The 20,514-nt window shown below is 44.1% G+C and overlaps 1 protein-coding gene across 1 annotated transcript in view; it reads left to right on the top strand.

Annotated features, from left to right (window-relative positions):
* Window positions 1-20,514, top strand: part of DNAH10 (dynein axonemal heavy chain 10) — a 157,001-nt gene that overhangs the window by 86,475 nt on the left and 50,012 nt on the right. Inside the window, exons 44-52 of the mRNA XM_086347331.1 lie at window positions 811-930; window positions 2,197-2,342; window positions 8,261-8,413; window positions 9,818-10,078; window positions 12,909-13,081; window positions 14,465-14,558; window positions 14,926-15,093; window positions 15,781-15,969; window positions 19,003-19,174. Coding sequence (XP_086203457.1) covers window positions 811-930; window positions 2,197-2,342; window positions 8,261-8,413; window positions 9,818-10,078; window positions 12,909-13,081; window positions 14,465-14,558; window positions 14,926-15,093; window positions 15,781-15,969; window positions 19,003-19,174 — 1,476 coding nt within the window. The remainder of the gene's footprint in view (window positions 1-810; window positions 931-2,196; window positions 2,343-8,260; window positions 8,414-9,817; window positions 10,079-12,908; window positions 13,082-14,464; window positions 14,559-14,925; window positions 15,094-15,780; window positions 15,970-19,002; window positions 19,175-20,514) is intronic.

Here is a 20,514-nt window from a genome sequence, read left to right as displayed (position 1 = left end):
CTGCCTTCTTAAAAATTCTTCTTCCATCCTGCTCCATTCTGGCCATGCCTGCGCAGTTTCCTTTGTTGAGTCCCCTACGTTGGCCCCTCCCTCATATCAGGATTTGGTCCTAGACCTTCTTTTCACTCTTTGTGTCCTCACTGAGCCCTTTTCACCCTGCTCACAGCTCTGACTCCCAGGCTCTCCTTTCTAAGCCTTCTGGTTTCCCTAGTTTGGTTATATTTAAATCTATCTTTCCTTTCTTTCTTTCTTCTTTTTTCCATCCATCCATATTTATCTCTCTCTATTTACCTATCCCATTGACACAGGAGTCTGGCAGGTCCACGGGGTCACAAAGAGTTGGAATGACTAACAGTTTGGGCTTCTCTGGTGGCTCAGACTGTAAAGAATCCATCTGCAATGCAGGAGATGTGGGTTCAATCCCTGGGTCAGGAAGGTCCCCTGGAGAACAGTATGGCTACAGACTCCAGAATTTTTGCCAGAAATTTTGTCCTCCATGGACAGAGGAGCCTGGTAGGCTACAGTCCATAGGGTTGCAAAGAATCAGACACGACTGAGTGACTAACACTTTCACTTTTCACCTATCCATCCATCCTTCCATCCATTTGTATCTGTGTATCTATGTCTATTTATATTTATTCATCCATCCATCTTTGTCCGTCTCCATCCATCTGTCTGTAGCTGTCAGTTTCTCCAATTAAGTTGCTATCCAGGGAACAAATAGCATTAGTTCGTTCCAAGCATGAGCCAGAGCTGATTCTGTATTTTCATGTCCACAATCAAAACAAAACTGACCACTTTTTATTACAGGTCAGCTTCCAACCTTGTATGACTTTCACTTTGATTCCACACAGAAGAAATGGATACCGTGGAATCAATTAGTTCCAGAGTATGTTCATTCCCGCGAGAGGAAATTTGTTGACATCCTGGGTATGTGAGAAACGAAGCCTCGGTTTAAGCATATGTGGTTCTCATTCTGTGTGGAAGGGTGGAAAATCCCGTGGTCCCAGTGGAACTCTAAGTCCCACCCGAGTGCTGGTTGGGAGAAACTGAACGTGAGCCATGGGTTTTGCCAAGAGGGTGGCACTTTGGATTCCTTTTATGTGCCTCTGGACATCTGAAGATGTCTATACCCCTCAGCTCTTTTGCCTGGCAGGTGGATCCTCCCTGCCAGGGAAGGTGGCAGGGCTTGAGGTGGGTAGGATGCTCCTCTGCTTCTGCTCACCTTGCACAGGCTCCCTTCTGCCCCGTAGAGCTGTCTGGGCATGGGGAGGGACGCAGGAAGAAGGGAAAGAGGAATGACTAAGGCAGCATTTTGTAAGAGATGCTGCCTTGAGAAGTAGTGTACTATGGATATTGTGTATTGAGCTGTATTTAACATGCACACCTCTGGCTATTTGGATACCATGGAGGCTCAAGATATTCCATGAAATGAATATCTGATTTTGGTTGGTATAGAGTTCTTACAGAATGAAGCATACATGTTTTCTCAGGAACCAATCAGAATTTAAAACTGTCAGTGTAGGAGTAGCCAGATTTGACTTAAAGGTTTGATACTCTCTTCAGAGGAAGCTGAAAAAAGTCAAAGTCTGTCGCTAAGTCGTGTCCTACTCTTTGAGACCCCATGGACTGTAGCTCCCATGCTGTTCTGTCCATGGGATTTCCCAGGCCCGAATACTCGAGTGGGCTGCCATTGCCTCCTCCAGGGGATCTTCCTGACCCAGGGATCGAAGCCGCGTCTCCTGGTTGGCAGGTGGATTCGTTACAACTGAGACACCTAGGAAGCCCTCAGAGGAAGTTGTTGGTCAGGAAACAAGTCTTGATAAGTGACTTATGCAGCAGAGAACCTGGGAGTTTTCAGTATCCTGAGTATAAGTCAGAATTGGATATTGAAACAGTTTGGGTTTTCTACACTTGTATGTGATGATGACACAACTGTAGAAATGTATCAAACTCCTCAAAATATACACTTAATATTGGAATGAATTTCATGGTCTGTGAATTATACCTCCATAAAGCTATTAGAAACAATCATTAGGGGTAGTGAGCGTCTCCATTTATATGTTTTCAAGGTCACCCCTTGGGTTTTTGCTGATGCTTCTTATGGGATTTGTGGGATCCTGGGAAACTCCAGGCTGCCCAGTGTGCACCTTATTGGTGTTTCTGTGATGCTCTAATTCTTCATACGTTCTCTAGTTCATACAGTGGATACAACCCGTACTACCTGGACACTGGAGCAAATGGTAAAGATTAGGCAACCTGTTCTTTTGGTTGGTGAATCTGGTACCTCCAAGACAGCCACTACCCACAACTTCCTGAAAAACCTGAATGAAGAGACTAATGTAAGTCATTATCTGTATCTATGGACAAATAGCAAATTACCCCAACACAAAGCAGTTCATACAACAAATACTATCTCACAGTTTCTGCAGATCTGGAACCTGGGGGTGGCTTAGCTGGTTGTTCTAGCCCAGGCTCTTTCATGAGATGGCAAGTTTGACTAGGGCTGAGGTCATCTGAAGGCTTGACTATGGCTGGGGGAATCCTCTTTTGAGATGTTCGGTATCAATTCCCCACCATGTGAGCCTCTCCAAGCACCCTGGTATAGTCCTTTATTTTTTCCTGAAGATTATTTATTCATTTATCTATTTTATGGCTGCACTGGTTTTTTGTTGCTGCACGCAAGCTTTCTCTACTTGTGGCAAGCAGGGGCTGCTTTCTAGTTCAGGTACATGGGCTCCCTCATTGCAGTGGCTCCTCTTGTTGTGGAACACAGGTTTTAGAATGTGCGGGCTTGGTAGTTGCAGTGCATGGGCTTAGTTGCTCCACAGCATGTGGGATCTTAGTTCCCCAACCAGGGATAGAACCTGTGTCCTTTGCATTGGCAGGCAGATTTTTTTTTTCTATTTTTTTTAATTAATATTTTTTTAATTAATTTTTTTTTTTACTTTACAATATTGTATTGGTTTTGCCATACATCAACATGCATCCGCCACGGGTGTACACGTGTTCCCCATCCTGAACCCTGCTCCCGCCTGCCTCCCCATACCATCCCTCTGGGTCATCCCAGTGCACCATCCCCAAGCTTCCTGTATCCTGCATTGAACCTGGACTGGCGATTCATTTCTTATATGATATTATACATGTTTTAATGCCATTCTCCCAAATCATCCCCCCCTCCCTCTCCCACAGAGTCCAAAAGACTGTTCTATACATCTGTGTCTCTTTTGCTGTCTCGCATACAGGGTTGTCATTACCATCTTTCTAAATTCCATATATATATATATATATATATATATAGTGTATATATATATATATACTAATGCATATATATATGCATTAGTATACTATATTGGTGTTTTTCTTTCTGGCTTACTTCACTCTGTATAACCGGCTCCAGTTTCATCCACCTCATTAGAACTGATTCAAATTTATTCTTTTTAATGGCTGAGTAATACTCCATTGTGTATATGTAATATGGCTTTCTTATCCATTCATGTGCTGATGGACATCTAGGTTGCTTCCATGTCCTGGCTATTATAAACAGTGCTGCGATGAACATTGGGGTACATGTGTCTCTTTCAATTCTGGTTTCCTTGGTGTGTATGCCCAGCATTGGGATTGCTATGTCGTATGGCAGTTCTATTTCCAGTTTTCTAAGGAATCTCCATACTGTTCTCCATAGTGGCTGTACTAGTTTACATTCTCACCAACTGTAAGAGGGTTCCCTTTTCTCTACATCTTCTCCAGCATTTATTGCTTGTAGACTTTTGGATCGCAGCCATTCTGACTGGAGTGAAACGGTACCTCATTGTGGTTTTGATTTGCATTTCTCTGATAATGACTGATGTTGAGCATCTTTTCATGTGTTTGTTAGCCATCTGCATGTCTTCTTTGGAGAAATGTCTATTTAGTTCTTTGGCCCATTTTTTGATTGGGTCATTTATTTTTCTGGAATTGAGCTGCAGAAGTTGCTTGTATATTTTTGAGATTAGTTGTTTGTCAGTTGCTTCATGTCCTATTATTTTCTCCCATTCTGAAGGCTGTCTTTTAACCTTGCTTATAGTTTCTTTTGTTGTGCAGAAGCTTTTAATTTTAATTAGATCCCATTTGTTTATTTTTGCTTTTATTTCCAATGTTTTGGGAGGTGGGTCATAGAGGATCCTGCTGTGATGTATGTCTGAGAGTGTTTTGCCTGTGTTCTCCTCTAAGAGTTTTATAGTTTCTGGTCTTATGTTTAGATCTTTAATCCATTTTGAGTTTATTTTTGTGTATGGTATTAGAAAGTGTTCTAGTTTCATTCTTTTACAAGTGGTTGACCAGTTTTCCTAGCACCACTTGTTAAAGAGATTGTCTTTTCTCCTTGTATATTCTTGCCTCCTTTGTCAAAGATAAGGTGTCCATAGGTGCGTGGGTTTATCTCTGGGCTTTCTATTTTGTTCCGTTGATCTATATTTCTTTGTGCCAGTACCATACTGTTTTGATGACTGTGGCTTTGTAGTAGAGCCTGAAGTCAGGCAGGTTGATTCCTCCAGTTCCATTCTTCTTTCTCAAGATTGCTTTGGCTATTCGAGGTTTTTTTGTATTTCCATACAAATTGTGAAATTATTTGTTCTAGCTCTGTGAAAAATACCATTGTTAGCTTGATAGGGATTGCATTGAATCTGTAGATTGCTTTGGGTAGTATACTCATTTTCACTATATTGATTCTTCCAATACATGAACATGGTATATTTCTCCATCTATTAGTGTCCTCTTTGATCAGGGTTTTATAGTTTTATATATATAGGTCTTTAGTTTCTTTAGGTAGATATATTCCTAAGTATTTTATTCTTTTCATTGCAATGGTGAATGGAATTGTTTCCTTAATTTCTCTTTCTATTTTCTCATTATTAGTGTATAGGAATGCAAAGGATTTCTATGTGTTGATTTTATATCCTTGGCAGGCAGATTCTTAACCACTGCACCTGCTGTTGTTCTCTTGACCTGGCATCTGACTTCCCTCAGAGTGAATGTCCAAGGTAGAAAAGCAGACACGACAATGCTTTGTATGATTCAGGAAACCACACACCATCACTTTTGCTGCATTTTGTGGATCACAGAGGCACTACTGTGACCCCCTCTGATGCAACATAGGAGGGGGCTACACAGGGTGTGGGTACCTGGAGGTAAGGATGATTGCGGGTCATCTTGAAGGCTGGCAGTTACATTCCTCATCACCATTTTGTGGTTTTTCATTTCCTTCCTCCAGTCATATGCCAGACGTGGGAGGGTTTGGGTACTCCGGTGCAAACGACAATGAACAAAACTATTAAGGTCCACCCTCATTAAGAGGGGACCCTGACATGAGAATGAATCATGCATGGAACGTGATTGTGCAGAACATGCCAGGTGCACCAAGATGTTAGGAAGGAGGGTCCCTGCGTTTCTCCTTTCTGTGCACTCTGAGTGGTCCTACATGGCCCACCTGCTCACCATTGTAGTTCTCCTGGTTTTAAACAATTTTTATTTAACTTTTTAAAATTTGCAGCATGTGGGATCTTTAGTTGTGGCATGTCAGATCTAGTTCCCTGACCAGGGATCCAACTTGGGCCCCCTGCATTGGGAGCTCAGAGTCTTAGCCAGTGGACAATCAGGGAGTGCTAGTACTAAGTCATGTCTGACTCTTTGCGACCCTATGGACTGTAGCCCACCAGGCTCCTCTGTCCATGAGATTCTCCAGGCAAGAATAGTGGAGTGGGTTGCCATTTCCTCCTCCAGAAGATCTTCCCGACCCAGGGATCGAACCCACATCTCTTACTATTGGCAGGTGGGTTCTTTACCACTAGTGCCACCTGGGAGGCCCCATTCCCTGCTTAATGTTTTATTACCAAGTAAAGACTCTTATCTCCTCCAAGAAGCTGCCTGTGATTTTCGGGATGTCCAGCTGTCACATACTTGTCCCCAGTCCACGCACTTATTCAGTTCCTTGTTAACGTTGTCCATCTTTGAGGTTCTTGATTCTGATTCTGGCCTTCTGGAACCTCCAACCAGAGAAAAGCTTCCCACTGCTCTCCTCTCTGACTCTTCCTTACACCTGTGCTACATGTGGCAGAGGGACTCCAGGGAATCCTGTGGCCCTCCGGGGTAGGGAGTGGTCAGCCTGGGTTTGTGATGGGCACATAATGGTTGAGGGCAGGATTGGGCCTTTCTGCCCCCAAATGGATGGTCAAGCTCACTCATGTACTGGCGTGCGCAAGCATGGCTATTTAGCTTTAAGAATGCCATTGTGGAGGGCACTTGAGGAGTGTTTACAGCCAGAGGGGCCTACAAGTTTATGGAGTTGGGTAAAGAAAACTTGACTTCAGTAGCCCCACCCCCGCCAGCCTCTGTGCTCCTCTCCACCGAGACTCAGCAGCTGGTGCTCATAGGTCCAACAAGGCGCAGTTCAGTGGTTAGAACTCCACGCTTTCACTGCGGAGGTTCAATTCTTGGTCAGGGAACTAAAATCTGGCAAGCCTCAAGGTGAGACAAAAAAAGAAAGACACATCCAAACACGTTCACAGTACAGACATGCATGTTTATTCCCCCATGTTCAGGTCAGCTGCACCTGCATTTGTGGGCACCCAGGAGAAGGGTGTTATCTAAGGCAGTGGTTCTTTTTTATTTATTTATATTTTTGGTTGCACTGGGTCTTTGTTGCTGCGTGCGTGCTTTCTCTAGTTGCGGCAAGCAGGGGCTACTCTCTAGTTGTGATACACAGGCTTCTCGTTGTGGTGGCTTCTCTTGTTGCAGAGAAGAGGCTGTTGTAGACTCTTTGTTGTAGGCTCTAGGTACATGTGCTTAATTGCTCTGAGGCATGTAGGACCTTAGTTCCCCGACCAGGGATCGAACTCATGTTCCCTGTGTTGGCAAGTGGATTCTTACTCACTGGACCCTCAGGGAAGTCCCACAGGGTTTCTTAAAGTGTGGTCCCTGGACCTGCAGCATAAGCATCACCTGAAATCTTGCTTAAACTGGGACTTACTGAATCGGAAACTCTCAGGATGGGAACCCATTGGGCTGAGGGGAAGATCCCTCCAGGTGGTTCTGATGCATAATTAAGTATGGGAGCCACTGATCAATGATCTGTCATTAATTGCTCCAAGAAGGGGTGAGGGAGAAACCCCAAGTACACATGCATGAAAATGTCCACCCCACAGAGGGACCAGGGGCCCTCCCTTACCCTTTTCTCAGCAGTTCCTTCCAAGGACTAATCAGTGGTTGTTTGTGTTCTTTAAAAAAAAAAATTTTTTTATTGAAATATAGTTAATTTACAATGTTGTGTTAATTACTGCTATACAGCAAAATGACTCAGTTTTATATACACATATATAGTTTATATGTGTTTATATACATACACATATATACACGTATAGTTTCTTTATATAGGCTTCTCTGGTGGCTCAGATGGTAAAGAACCTGCCAGCAATACAGGAGACTCGGGTTCGATCCCTGGGTCAGAAAGATCCCCTGGAGAAGGGAATGGCAACCCACTCCAGTATTCTTGCCTGGAGAATTCCATGGGCAGAGGAGCCTGGTGGGCTACAGTCCATGGCATTGCAAAGAGTTGGACATGACTGAATGATTAACAGACAAACACATATATATATATGTGCACTTTCTTTTTCATACTCTTTTCCACTGTGGTTTAATCGCAGGATATTGAATATAGTTCCCTGTGCTGTGTAGTAGGACTTTGTTCTTTATGCATTCAGTATATACCAGTTTGCATGTTTGTGCTCTCTTTGACTTATTTATTTAGATGTAGCAGGCGTGATAGTAACTTATATTTGAATATTGCTTTGTCATTTTGAAAATGCTTTGATATATTTCATCTCACATGATAAAAATCACTCTGTGAAGTAGTGCAAATAAATATCATTAAACTAATATTTCAGATGAGAAGAAGGAGGCTCTGAAAGCTTAAGCAATGGTTCTGAGGTCGCCTGGTTAGAACTGTGTAGGCCCAGTACCCCCCACCCCGACCAATCCACATTGCTCCCCAGTCCACACTGTTCACCTGGCAACTAGTTATTGCCTCTTACAACCTTTCATAAGGAAAGAGGAATTCTTGCTTTAGCATTAAAATATACAATGAACTTCAGGCTCGTATTGGGTTGCAAAAAAATTAGTTCAGATACCAGTGAATCTGTAAAATAGATGGTAGCTTACAATCAAATATTTCATGTAGGTACCATGAAAAAAGACCGTGTTTTGGAATTATCTCTTTCTGTTTCAGATTGTGTTAATGGTCAGTTTCTCCTCCCGCACCACGTCCATGGATATCCAAAGAAATTTAGAAGCCAATGTGGAAAAACGAACCAAAGACACTTATGGCCCACCCATGGGAAAACGCCTCCTGGTGTTCATGGATGACATGAACATGCCGAAGGTTGGTGAGGCCGAGCGGGTGGGGTGGGGGGGCAGTGGCGGGACTATGTAACGGGTTAGAGTGAACGTGAAAGCATCTGTCTTTTAGTCTTCACAATGTCTGTAGGGCCAGGTTATGGAGAATCAGCTTAGGGGACCATGTGACTGGAGGGACTCTTTCCTTAGATGCGTTCCTTAGTTTCTCCAAGGATTAAAGCAGGTAGCAGGCAGCTTCTGAACTATATTCAGTGTATATAGTTCCATGTATGTTTGAGTAAGTGGTTCCAGATGAGCTATACTTTAGATAATAATACTGTTCTCACTCCTGTACACCTGGGGAGCCGGGTGGTACAGTGGTAAAGAGTCTGCCTGCCAGTGCAGTAGATGCAGGAGACGTGGGTTCAATCCCTGGGTCAGGAAGATCCCCTGGACTAGGAAGTGGCAACCCACTCTGGCATTCTTGCCTGGGGAATCCCGTGGAGAGAGGACCCTTATAGGTTACAGCCCATGGGGTCATAAAAGAGTCAGACATGACTGAGTGACATACGTGGGAAGTGTAAGGGCAGGCACTTCCTAAGAATTCCTCTAGATTTACCAAAATCTAGATTTTACCAAAATTCCCTAGAGCAAGGGAATGTTCACAGGCACCAGGAGTTTGTTTCTGGGGCTAGAGCCTAAGAGGTGCAAAGTTTTCTTAGTACTGGGATTGAAATTTATTATCATGTCTGCAGAACCATTCCCCCCACCAAAAATGTATCTTCTAGATGGACTGTTTACAAAGCCAGGATCCATGCGTCTGTCCATGGATGCATGCAGGCATCCATCTATCCATGCATCCATCCATCTCTCCATCCATCCATGCATCTATCCATCTATCCATACATCCATCCATGCATTTATTCACCCATGTTTATACCCATACACACACCCATCTATCTATGCATCTATCGATCTATGCATCCAACCATCCATCCATACACTTGTTTATCCATCCATCCATCCAATTGACATATTTATTGAGCATCTCCTATGGGGACTGGTGCTGTGAAGTGATGAACAAAATATATGTAGTTCCTGCCTTCATGGAGTTTACAATCTAGAGAGGGACACAGATTTAAAAAAAAAAAAAACTACAAATGAATATACAGAACTGCAAACTTTGAGAAGCCCAGTGAAACTCAAACCAGAGCACTCTGAGAGGGTGAAAGGAGATGGGATTTAGCTGAAATGAAAGTGTAAGTCGATCAGTCGTGTCCGACTCTTTGTGACTCCAGGGACTATACAGTCCATAGAGTTCTCTAGGCCAGAATACTGGAGTGAGTAGCCTTTCCCTTCTCCAGGGGATTTAGTTGAGATGGTCAGCAAAGGTGTTGCTGGGTTCTGCTTTACAATATCACTGTTCTTCCTTTTCTGTAAAACAATTGAGGTGGATGAATATGGCACACAGCAGCCAATTGCCCTGCTGAAACTGCTCTTGGAAAAAGGCTTCTTGTACGACCGGGGGAAGGAGCTGAACTGTAAAAGCATCCGTGACCTTGGCTTTATTGCTGCGATGGGGAAAGCTGGAGGAGGCCGCAACGAAGTCGATCCAAGATTTACTTCGCTCTTCAGTGTCTTCAACATTCCCTTTCCTTCGGAGGAGTCTTTGCACTTAATTTATTCCTCTATCCTCAAAGGCCACACCTCGGTAACTTTTTTTTTTAACATATACACAAATCTATTCTTTTTCTTTTTCCTTTTATTTTAAAAAAATTTTCTTGACTCATGTATTTTTGACCATGCTGGGTTTTCATCACTGCATGCAGGCTTTCTCTAGTTGCAGTGAGTAGGGTCTTCTATTGTTGAGGAGCATGGGCCCTAGGGTGCATGGGCTTCATCAGCTGCTATGAGGTGTGTGGGATATTCCTGGACCAGAGATCGAACCTATATTCCTTCATTGGCAGGCAGATTCTTTACCATTGGACCACCAGGGAAGTCCTATTCTTTTTTTTCACCTTCAAACTTTTTTTTTTTATTTTTAAACTTTACATAATTGTATTAGTTTTGCCAAATATCAAAATGAATCCATCACAGGTATACATGTGCTCCCCATCCTGAACCCTCCTCCCTCCTCCCTCCCCATACCATCCCTCTAGGTCGTCCCAGTGCACTAGCCCCAAGCATCCAGTATCGTGCATTGAACCTGGACTGGCATCTCGTTTCATACATGATATTTTACATGTTTCAATGCCATTCTCCCAAATCTTCCCACCCTTTCCCTCTCCCACAGAGTCCATAAGACTGTTCCATACATCACCTTCAAACTTTTAACTTTTAGTTTGTATTGAGTTATAGCTGATTAACAATGTTGTGGCAGTTTCAGATGAACAGGAAGGGACTCAGCCATACATATACAGGTATCCGTTCTTCCCCAAACCCTCCTCCCATCCAGGCTGCCACATAACATGGAGTAGAGTTCAATGTGTTATACAACAGGTCCTTGTTGGTTATCCATTTTGAATATAGCAATGTGTACATGACCTAGGGAAGTCCTATTCTTTTTCAAATTCTTCTCCCATTTAGGCTGTGGGTAACTTGACTTAATTAGAAGTCTAAACCAGAGGGCCTGGTTGGTAGAAACTTGGTAATGATGTATGCATTTGGCACAGCAAGCACAAAGCCTAGAGCCCGTGGTGCTTTTAGAGGCCCATAAACAGGTTTTAATTTCTCTCAAAATCAGAAGAAAGGAATCAGTCTAATCCAGCCTAGATTATATTCATCTTTATACCAAGTTAATCATAAAATATACAAGCTAATATATTTAATTATAATTAAGTAATAAAAGAATATATAAATGTATATGTAAGTAATATATTTTTATGGAGGAAGGGGCCCATGAAGGCATCAGTGCCTAGGGCCCATGGGAATCATGGTGTGGCCCTGAGTTACATAGGCCACCTTGAGTGACAGCAACGAAGCAACTACAGGATGTGGGCTCTGGAGTCAGTACCCATTCTGCTCCTTGGGCAAGTCCCTGGAGCTCTCTCCTATGCCCATCCTCATCCAGAATAGGGAGGTAATACTGGTACCGGCCTCCCTGATGTTTTGGAAGAATGAAGGGAGAAAGTGCATGTAATGTGTGTGGCAGAGTGCACACACCGATCCTCACTAGATACTAGTTACTGCTGTTATGTCACCATGATTTACATGACCTCTACAGATGGGCTTCCCTGGTGGCTCAGACCCTAAAGAATCAGCCTGCAATCCAGGAGACTCTGGGTCAGGAAGATCCCCTGGAGAAGGGAATGGCAACTCATTCCAGTATTCTTGCCTGGAGAATCCCATGGACAGAGCCTGGCGGGCTACCTTCCATGGGGTCACAAAGAGTCGGACATGACTGAGCGACTAACATTTTCACACTTTACAAATGGAACCCCTTCATTTAAATAATGACCTCTGATCCTGGCATCGCTCTTCTAAAGCAGGCTTGCTCACTCAAAGTCTTGAGGGACCAGGCAAGAAAGATGAAGGTGTGGGAAGGCCAGATGTGATCAGGGAGCACCTGGCATGTTCATGCCCTACCACAAGCCATTCACTTCCAAAACTGTGAGGTCTGTGCAAGTCACATCAGTCTCAGATGGAGGGTTGGTTTGGGGCTTTGGTTTCGTATCATGTTGACTTGTCAGTTAATGTGAAAATCTGGGGAAACAAAAGCAGATCAGATGATTAGTTTCTCTGGTCCTTCCTTTTTTTTTCTTACCTCCTCACAAAAAAATTGATGATGGGTTTTTCCTGGTGGTTGGTCCAGTGGTTAAGAATCTGCTGTGCAGGGGACACCGGTTCAATCCCTAGTCTGGGAGGATCCCATATGCAGTGGAGCAGCTAAGCCTGTCAGCCTCAAGTGCTGGGCCTGCGTGCCGGGAGCCTGTGCTCAGCACTGGGGGCGGGGGGTGTGTGTGAGGGGAGCCACTGCAGTGGGAAGCCTGAGCACCGCAGCTCAGTTGCCCCCACTTGCCAAAACTAGGAAAAGCCCCGGTGCAGCAACAAAGACCTAGCACAGCCAATAAGTAAGATAATAAATAAAATATGTTTTAAAAATTATAGAAAAATTCATGCAATGTAAGACTAGCTATTAAAACCATTTAAAAATACACAGTTCAGTGACACTTAGTACTTTCATAATGTTGTACAACTATCACCACTGTCTAGTTCCAGAATATTTTTATCACCCCCAAAACAGTTATTCCATTCTGTCCTTCAGCCCCTGGCAACCACCAATCTGGACTCTGTCTCTATGGATTGTCCTATTCTGGACACTTCCTATCAGTGGAATCATACAATATGTGGTCTTCTGTGTTTGGCTTCTTTCACTCAGCATGATGTCTTCAAGGTTCATCTACATTGTATTCTATGTCAGTGTTTTGCTCCTCTTCCTGGCCAAATCATACTCCATGATAATGGATGGACCACATTTTGCTTACCCCGTTCATCCATTGAGAGACACTTGGTGTGGGGGGGCGGGTCTTTTCATTCTGTAGGTGTTTCATGAGAGCATCGTGGCTGTGAGTGACAAGCTGACATCCTGCACGTTGACTCTTTACAAAAACATTGTTCAGGATCTGCCACCCACCCCGTCCAAGTTCCATTACATCTTTAACCTTCGAGATCTCTCACGGGTTTATAACGGTCTTGTCCTCACTAACCCGGAACGGTGAGTTTTGTCTTATGTTACTAAAAGATGCCTCATTGGTATGATAGCTTCTCCTATTCTTTTAAGACAGAGGAGCTATCAGGAAATGCGATGTGAATCCATGTGTCAATTAATCACCCAGTGTCTTTTTGTTTATGTTAAATGAAGAACAGAGTCAAATGCTTGGTTAAGACTTGATGCCTCTTGAGCCCTTGAGTTGAAGGCTGGGGAAACCAAGAGAGGCAGGTGTGAGGCCAAGAGAACAGGTGTATTCAACCCAGAGGTGGGGATGTTATGCCAACCTTTGTTCTCAGTTCTAAAGGTGGAGTTTGCCCAGTGGAGTCTTTCATTCATACAACTGAATTGTTTTCAGTTGCCAACTGGTTATATTTTATGTGTCTTTGGGAGAAGTTAACCACAGAGGACAGAGGGATTTAAGTCTTGGTGTAGAAATTTACTCATGAAAACTGGATGAATTTGTGTATTTACATTAATGTATATTTCATCTATGTAAATTTTCAGGGATGTCCCAATTTTATGGATTTACATTATGAATCCACAAAATATTGAAAAATGAATCAGGAACTTTCCACGTGCCCACAGTGACTCTCAGTGCCCTTGAAAGGTTCAGAATGGCAGTTCAGGAGGGGGCCGGTCTGGGTATTTATGGGTGGAGTGAGGCCTCTTTGCCAGAAACCAGAGAAAGACCCAGAATTGGGGTCAGGTGGAGCTGGTTCTTAGAAAAAGGAGCTGCCAGTGGCTCTGCAGCTGATGTTAAATTAATAAATTCCAGTGAGGAGGAGTCCCATTAAGTTCTCATGTCATTTACATCACTTGTAGATAATGTTCTTTTTTTTTTTCTCTGCAGCAGGAGGAGCTATAAATGACAACATTATAGTCTTTACATTTAAATTGTTAGTGTCCATTAAGTTTCAGGCTTCCCTGATAGCTTAGATGGTAAAGAATCCACCTGCAATGCAGGAGACTCCAGTTCAATCCCTGGGTTGGGAAGATCCCCTGGAGAAGGGATAGGCCACCCACTCCAGTATTCTTGGGCTTCTCTTGTGGCTCAGCTGGTAAAGAATCTGCCTGCAATGCGGGAGACCTGGGTTTGGTCCCTGGGTTGGGAAGATCCCCTGGAGAAGGGAAAGGCTACCCACTCCAGTTTTCTAGCCTGAAGAATTTCATGGACTTTATAGTCTGTGGGGTTGCAAAGAGTCAGACACTGAGTGACTTTCACTTCACTTCACGTCATTAAGTTTCAATTAATATGGAACTGGGTTGAGGGGGGAGACTATAGATATGTCCTTTTCTGCACCCTGTATAGTCATCTGAAAATAGTAGCATCCAGCCTGCTCTTCTCTAGATAACTTTGTGGCTAATTTTGCCCCTTCCATCCTGTAGATTCCAGACGGTGACCCAGATGGTGAGAGTCTGGAGGAATGAGTGTCTGAGAGTCTTCCATGACCGGTTGATCAATGAAACAGACAAGGAGCTGGTCAGTACATTGAAAATGTACCAGCAAATGCAAAAGACAAACAAACAAAAACCACCCAGAACTCAAAACAAACAAACAAAAAGCAAAACTCTAACTACAAAATTTGTCTCTGGGTGAAATGAAAAAGTACAAAACAAAAACACAACATTTTTTTAATGTATTTTTTTATATGGGACTTTACAGAAAAATAGAGACTAACAATGGAAGTCAATAGATAAAGGAGGGTGAATTGTTAAGTACTTAGCAGCAAAGGGGAAAAAATCAAATGCAAATGACTTCAGATAATCCTAGCCTATGCTCTTTTTCTGACAAGTCTTAGCACAGGCGTGGTGGGAGTTTGGGTCCTGAAGTGATCTTGTGTTGTAAGGTCCAGGAGCACATAAGAATCTTGGTCACGGCACATTTTAACGATGATGTGGAGGTGGTGATGAGGGACCCCATCCTGTTTGGAGACTTCCGGACAGCTCTGCATGAAGAGGAAGCACGCATTTATGAAGATATTCAGGATTATGAGGCAGCCAAGGCTTTGTTCCAGGTGCAGACGGGGCTCACCTCTCCCAGGATTACATTACATGGGTGCCCAGGAGGTGGAGCTGGGGAGAACGCCGTGCCTGTCTGTAACTTGGGAATGTGGGCTTGTGTCTGACCCAGTGGTGTCCACGTCCTGTGGTGCATGTCAATGACCTGATGAATTTATTCATTCAGACCCCTGGGACCCATCTTCATACGTTTCCCTTCATCAAACCCATGGAGGGTGCCAGGGTTCTGGAACACACCCAACTTTGGGAACCCCTCATCTGATTCCCTAATGTTCATTTTCATCTTAATTCATAAGGCGAGCCTTGTGGTCATCTTTGGCTTACTGCTGGCCGATCACAGACCAGCAGATCGAAATCTTTTTAAATTTTATTTAATTTAGTCAGTTTATTTTGGCCATGCCGTGCAGCATGAAGGTTCTTAGTTCCCTGACCAGGGATCGAACTCATGACCCCTGCATTGGTAGCTCAGCGTCTTACCCACTGGATGCCTGGGATGTCCCGCAGATTGAAATCTTGTTTGTGAAAGTTAGTCTTGTGAACCCAAATGATTTACTCATTTCAACCACTATTGACATTCAAAACAGTCTCTCCTCCATTTTTAATCTCTCCTGCACAGAAGAGCGAGTCTGTCTCTTAGAAGTCAGTGGTCCTTAAAAAAATTTTATTTTTGGTCTAAAATTCAGGAAATCCTTGAAGAGTATAATGAAAGCAACACCAAAATGAACTTGGTTCTCTTTGACGATGCTCTGGAGCATCTGACCCGTGTGCACCGCATCATTCGAATGGACCGAGGCCACGCCCTGCTGGTTGGGGTTGGGGGCTCTGGGAAGCAGTCTCTGGCCAGGTTGGCTGCCTTCACAGCTGGCTACGAGGTGAGCCAAACTCCCTGCTAGAAAATGGCTTTGCTATGCCAATTTCTGCAGTTAGTAGTTCCTGCAAAAATTCGAACAATGTATTACAGATCATAACATGATGCTTTTTCAGAATATCAAATGGTTTTTTCTGGGAGGGGGGAATCGATATTATTTTAACTGAATATTTGAAGCATCTAACTATTGTATGGTTTTTGGAATGTAGAATATGTCAAATCAGGTTCGAGAGTCAAACATGAGCAAGTCCTGTGATGCATAATGTGTGATGTGTACTCGTGTAGAGGGGATCTTAGCCAAAACCTCCATGGACCCAGTGTTCATGGTCATTGATGTGCTGGCTGTTGTTTCAATACAACCACCATCCAAAGTTCTGGGCCATTCTTAGAATCTTCAAAAAACAATTAAACAGAAACAACAAAAAAAATTTTTATTGAGATACAATATCTAAATCGTACAATTCATCCACTTAAGGTATACAATTCAATAATTTTTTATGTTCAGAAGGTTGTGAAACCATCACATTCAATTTCAGAACATTTTCTTCATCCAAAGAAGAAATCCCAAGCTCCGTATCTTCCTGTTCTTCCAGCCCCTCAGCCTTAAGACATCATTAATCTTTCTTTCTCTCTTGACTTTCCTATTCTGGGCTTTTCATACAATAGGATCTCAAAGTCTGTGGTCTTTTGTGACGCCTTCTTGCACTTAGCATAATGTTTCCAAACGTCGTCCCCGTGTAAGTGTTTCATTCCTTATGTGGCTGAATCACGTTCCATTGTATGGTAGACCACGTTTCAGTTATCCATTCATTCATTGACAGTCATTTGGATTACTTCCATCTTTTGACTACTATGAATTATGCTGGTATAAACATTCATGTACAGGATTCTGCAGGGACATATATTTTCATTTGTCTTGGGTGGATGCTAGGAGTGGAGTTGCTGGGTCGTAGGGTAATTCTCTGTTGATCCATCTGAGAAACTGCCAGATTGTTTGCCCAAGGGGCTGCACCATTTGACATCCCTCCAGCACTGTGTGAGTGGGGCCCCGTGTCTCTACACCACCCTGAGACTCTTACAGATAGTCCTGCAGTGCCCACACGTAACTTGCCAGCCTGGTCCATTACTGTGAGACGTGCATCCTGCAGTGAGACTCAGTTTTGAAGAAGCGTCAACTCCACTGCTCACCCTCCCCACACACCCTCCTTAGTTCTTTGGTATCTGATTCTGTTCGTAACTTGGGTCTTGCGTTATCCTCGATGCCTCTGTTTTTGCCTATTGTTTTGCTCTGTTTTTATGATCATTTTTTTTTTGAAATTTGGAAGTTAGAGGATTCAAGGGTATATGTTTTTAAAAGGTTTTTGACCCATGACACTAGAGTTCACATTAGAAAGGCGAATTCGTGGTGGAGTGTGCCTCCTTGAAGTGGGAGTAAAAAGGGCCAAGGGACTTGCCTGGTGGTCCAGTGCTTAGGACTTGGCTCCTTTACTGCAGGGGCACGGATTTGATCCCTGGTAGAAAACTGAGATCCCACTTGCCTCGAAGCAGGGCCAAAAAACTGGGGGGCCTGGGGATGGAGGACCAGGGGAGAAGTAAAGGACTTTTAATTTTATCCATAGCTTTGTTAAAAATAGGTTTGAAGAAAATATATGAGTTTTGGGTTTTTAGCAAATGTTAAATATGGGTGGTGGGTGCGGTGGCATTCTATTATTCATTGTATGTGGTTTATTACTCTTTATTTATTTATTTATTTTATTACTCTTTAAAAGAATTGAGAGTCTTGTCTATTTATTTATGGCTGTGCCGGGCCAGATTACATTTGGCTGAAGGGCATCCAAATTGCCCTGAGTTTGTGTGTGTGACTGTGTGTGAGACTGTGTGCAAGTTTGGACATGCAAGTTTGTGTAATTGTGTGTGTGAGAATGTATGTGAGTGACTATGACTGTGAAAGTGTGTGACAAACTACGTGTGTGCCCATAAACATAAAAGTGTGTTGAGTGTGGGAGTCACCATGTGAGCATTTGTGGCTATGAATGTGCATGACTGGCTGAGTGAGTGTGAAAGAGGCTTTGTGTGTGTATGTTTGTGTGTGTGTGTGAATAGAGGTAGAGAGGAGAGAGGAAATGAAGGATTTCTCTGCTACCATAAATCTGAGCTGTTTTAAAAGGACTGCTCACAGTTAAACTTCTACACATCTGAGCCGGAGGAAATGCTTGAACAGAAAAGACTTAGCTTTATGTATGTGTCCTATTTCCATTTATATCTATTTTGTGTGTCAGAGGATTTTTGAATTTAATATTTTAAAAATTGCTTCTTCTTCAGTCTTTTTTCTTTACACATCTTCTCACAATTTATCTCATTTTAAATGAGCTCACGGTGACTGTGGTGGTGGCTTAGTTGCTAGGTTGTGTCCGACTCTTGTGACCCCATGGACTGTAGCCCGCCAGGCTCCTCTGTCCATGGGGAGTCTGTACCCACACACATTTCCTCTGTTGCGTGGCCCATCTCTGCCTTATCTCCTCCCCTATAATTCAAATGACTCTTTTCTGCCACATCACATGGCTTGCGGGATCTTAGTTCCCCGACTAGGGATCGAACCCGTGGCCCCTGCAGTGGAAGCACGGTGTCCTAACCACTGGACTGCCAGGGAAGTCCCATCCAATTACTCGTTTTTAATGATGGAGGCTGTCCTTTTCACTGCCCCCACTCCCCTTTTTTCTGCCCTATTCATAATCCATCTGCAGGAGCCTTGTTCCCTGCACACACTCACCTCGCCCACGTGCACGCCTGCACAGAACATCCACTGTGGTTTGTTCGACAAAAAGGAGTGTCAGTTTTCTGTGTCCCGTCTTTCTCACTCAACCGTATTCTGTGACAATGTCCCCAGTCATCCGGATGTCCCCAGTCATCCGGTTCTGTGGTCCTGGTTCCTCTTTGATGGTGGCTCAGCTGGGAGCCGCCCTCTCGCTCTGCACTTACGTGGAGACCCTCCCTTGGGCCAGTGGTCTCACGGGGATGCTGTGCTCCATGTCCGCAGGTGTTTGAGATCCTCCTGAGCCGGGGCTACTCTGAGAACAACTTCCGGGACGACCTGAAGAACCTTTACCTGAAACTTGGCATTGAGAACAAGATGATGATCTTCCTGTTCACGGATGCCCACGTGGCCGAGGAGGGTTTCCTGGAGCTCGTCAACAACATGCTCACCTCAGGTACCGGGACGCTGGTCTCACATGGGGTTTGCTGGTCTCTGCGGCTCAGCTTTCAGCGGAGGCTGTCTGATAAGCGTTACCTCTTAAGCGCACTTCCTACCTACACAGGAGGTATTATTCAAGCTCTCACAGGTGGGTAGGAGCCAGCAGGTGCATCCCAGGCTGAGGGTCCAGTGTCTATGGTGGGTGATGCAGGATGCTGATTGATCATGCCTGGGGTAGTGTCAGAGCCACCCTCAAAGCACATCCAGACTCAGAATGAATGTGAAGTGAATCACCAAAGGAAAAGAGGGACCTCGGACTAGAAAGAGGGGAGTGGACAGGGGCCAGGGACACAAAGAGCAGACCTCCACTTTCCAGTCCGGCACCAAGGAAACCTTGCCCCAGGTTTTAGCTCTAGGGCCTTGCTGGTCTCCCTCCTCTGGCAGTCTCCTGTCTCCTGAATGCCTGGGCGTCTTACCATCCCGGCTACTTATGTGGCATTTAGCACACGTGTCCTTGGGTTGGCAGCGGACTTTCCGTGCGTGGGTCACAAACTTGTAATTGGGATGTGAATGTCAGACCTATTCTCTATCTGTAAACCCCATTGCAGGGCTCGGGGTATATTTTCCTTGGAGACTGGGTGGGGTCCCCAGGGGTCTGTACCCCATATGATGCAGGTCAAATAGGTCTGAAGCCCTTTTGCTTTGCTGCATCATGAAGACTTTGCATCTCATCCTTGACATGAATGACATTAGGAGCGGGAATAATTCTATTCTTTGTTGTGGAGGCTGTTCTGGGTATTATGGGATGTTAGCAGCATCCCTGGCCTCTACTCACTAGATGACACTAGTACCATCCCCAACACACACACACACACACACACACACACACACACACTGGACAACCAAAATGTCTCCAGACATTGCCAGATATCTCTTGAGTTAAGTTCAGTAGCTCAGTCATTCAATCGCTCTTTGCAACTCTGTGGACTGCAGCACACCAGTCTTCCCTGTCCGTCACCAACTCCCAGAGTTTACCCAAACTCATGTCTGTTAAGTCAGTGATGCCCTCCAACCGTCTCATCCTCTGTCTCCCCTTCTCCTTCCTCCTTCAATCTTTCCCAGCAGCAGGGTTTTTTCCAATGAGTCACCTCTTCGCTTCAGGTGGCCAAAATATTGGAGTTTCAGCTTCAGTACCAGTCCTCATGAATATTCAGGACTGATTTCCTTTAGGATTGACTGGTTGGATTTCCCTGCAGTCTAAGTGACTCTCAAGAGTCTTCTCCAACAGCACAGTTCAAAAGCATCAATTCTTAGGCACTCAGCTTTCTTTATAGTCCAACTCTCACATCCATACAT

The sequence above is a fragment of the Bos grunniens genome, chromosome 17, assembly GCF_055505025.1.
Source record: "Bos grunniens cultivar Pamir isolate PY7600 chromosome 17, Bosgru_T2T1.0, whole genome shotgun sequence".
NCBI classification, from domain to species: domain Eukaryota; kingdom Metazoa; phylum Chordata; class Mammalia; order Artiodactyla; family Bovidae; genus Bos; species Bos grunniens.
The sequence above is the reverse complement of the archived record's forward strand: the minus strand, read 5'-3'. Positions and strand labels throughout refer to the sequence as shown.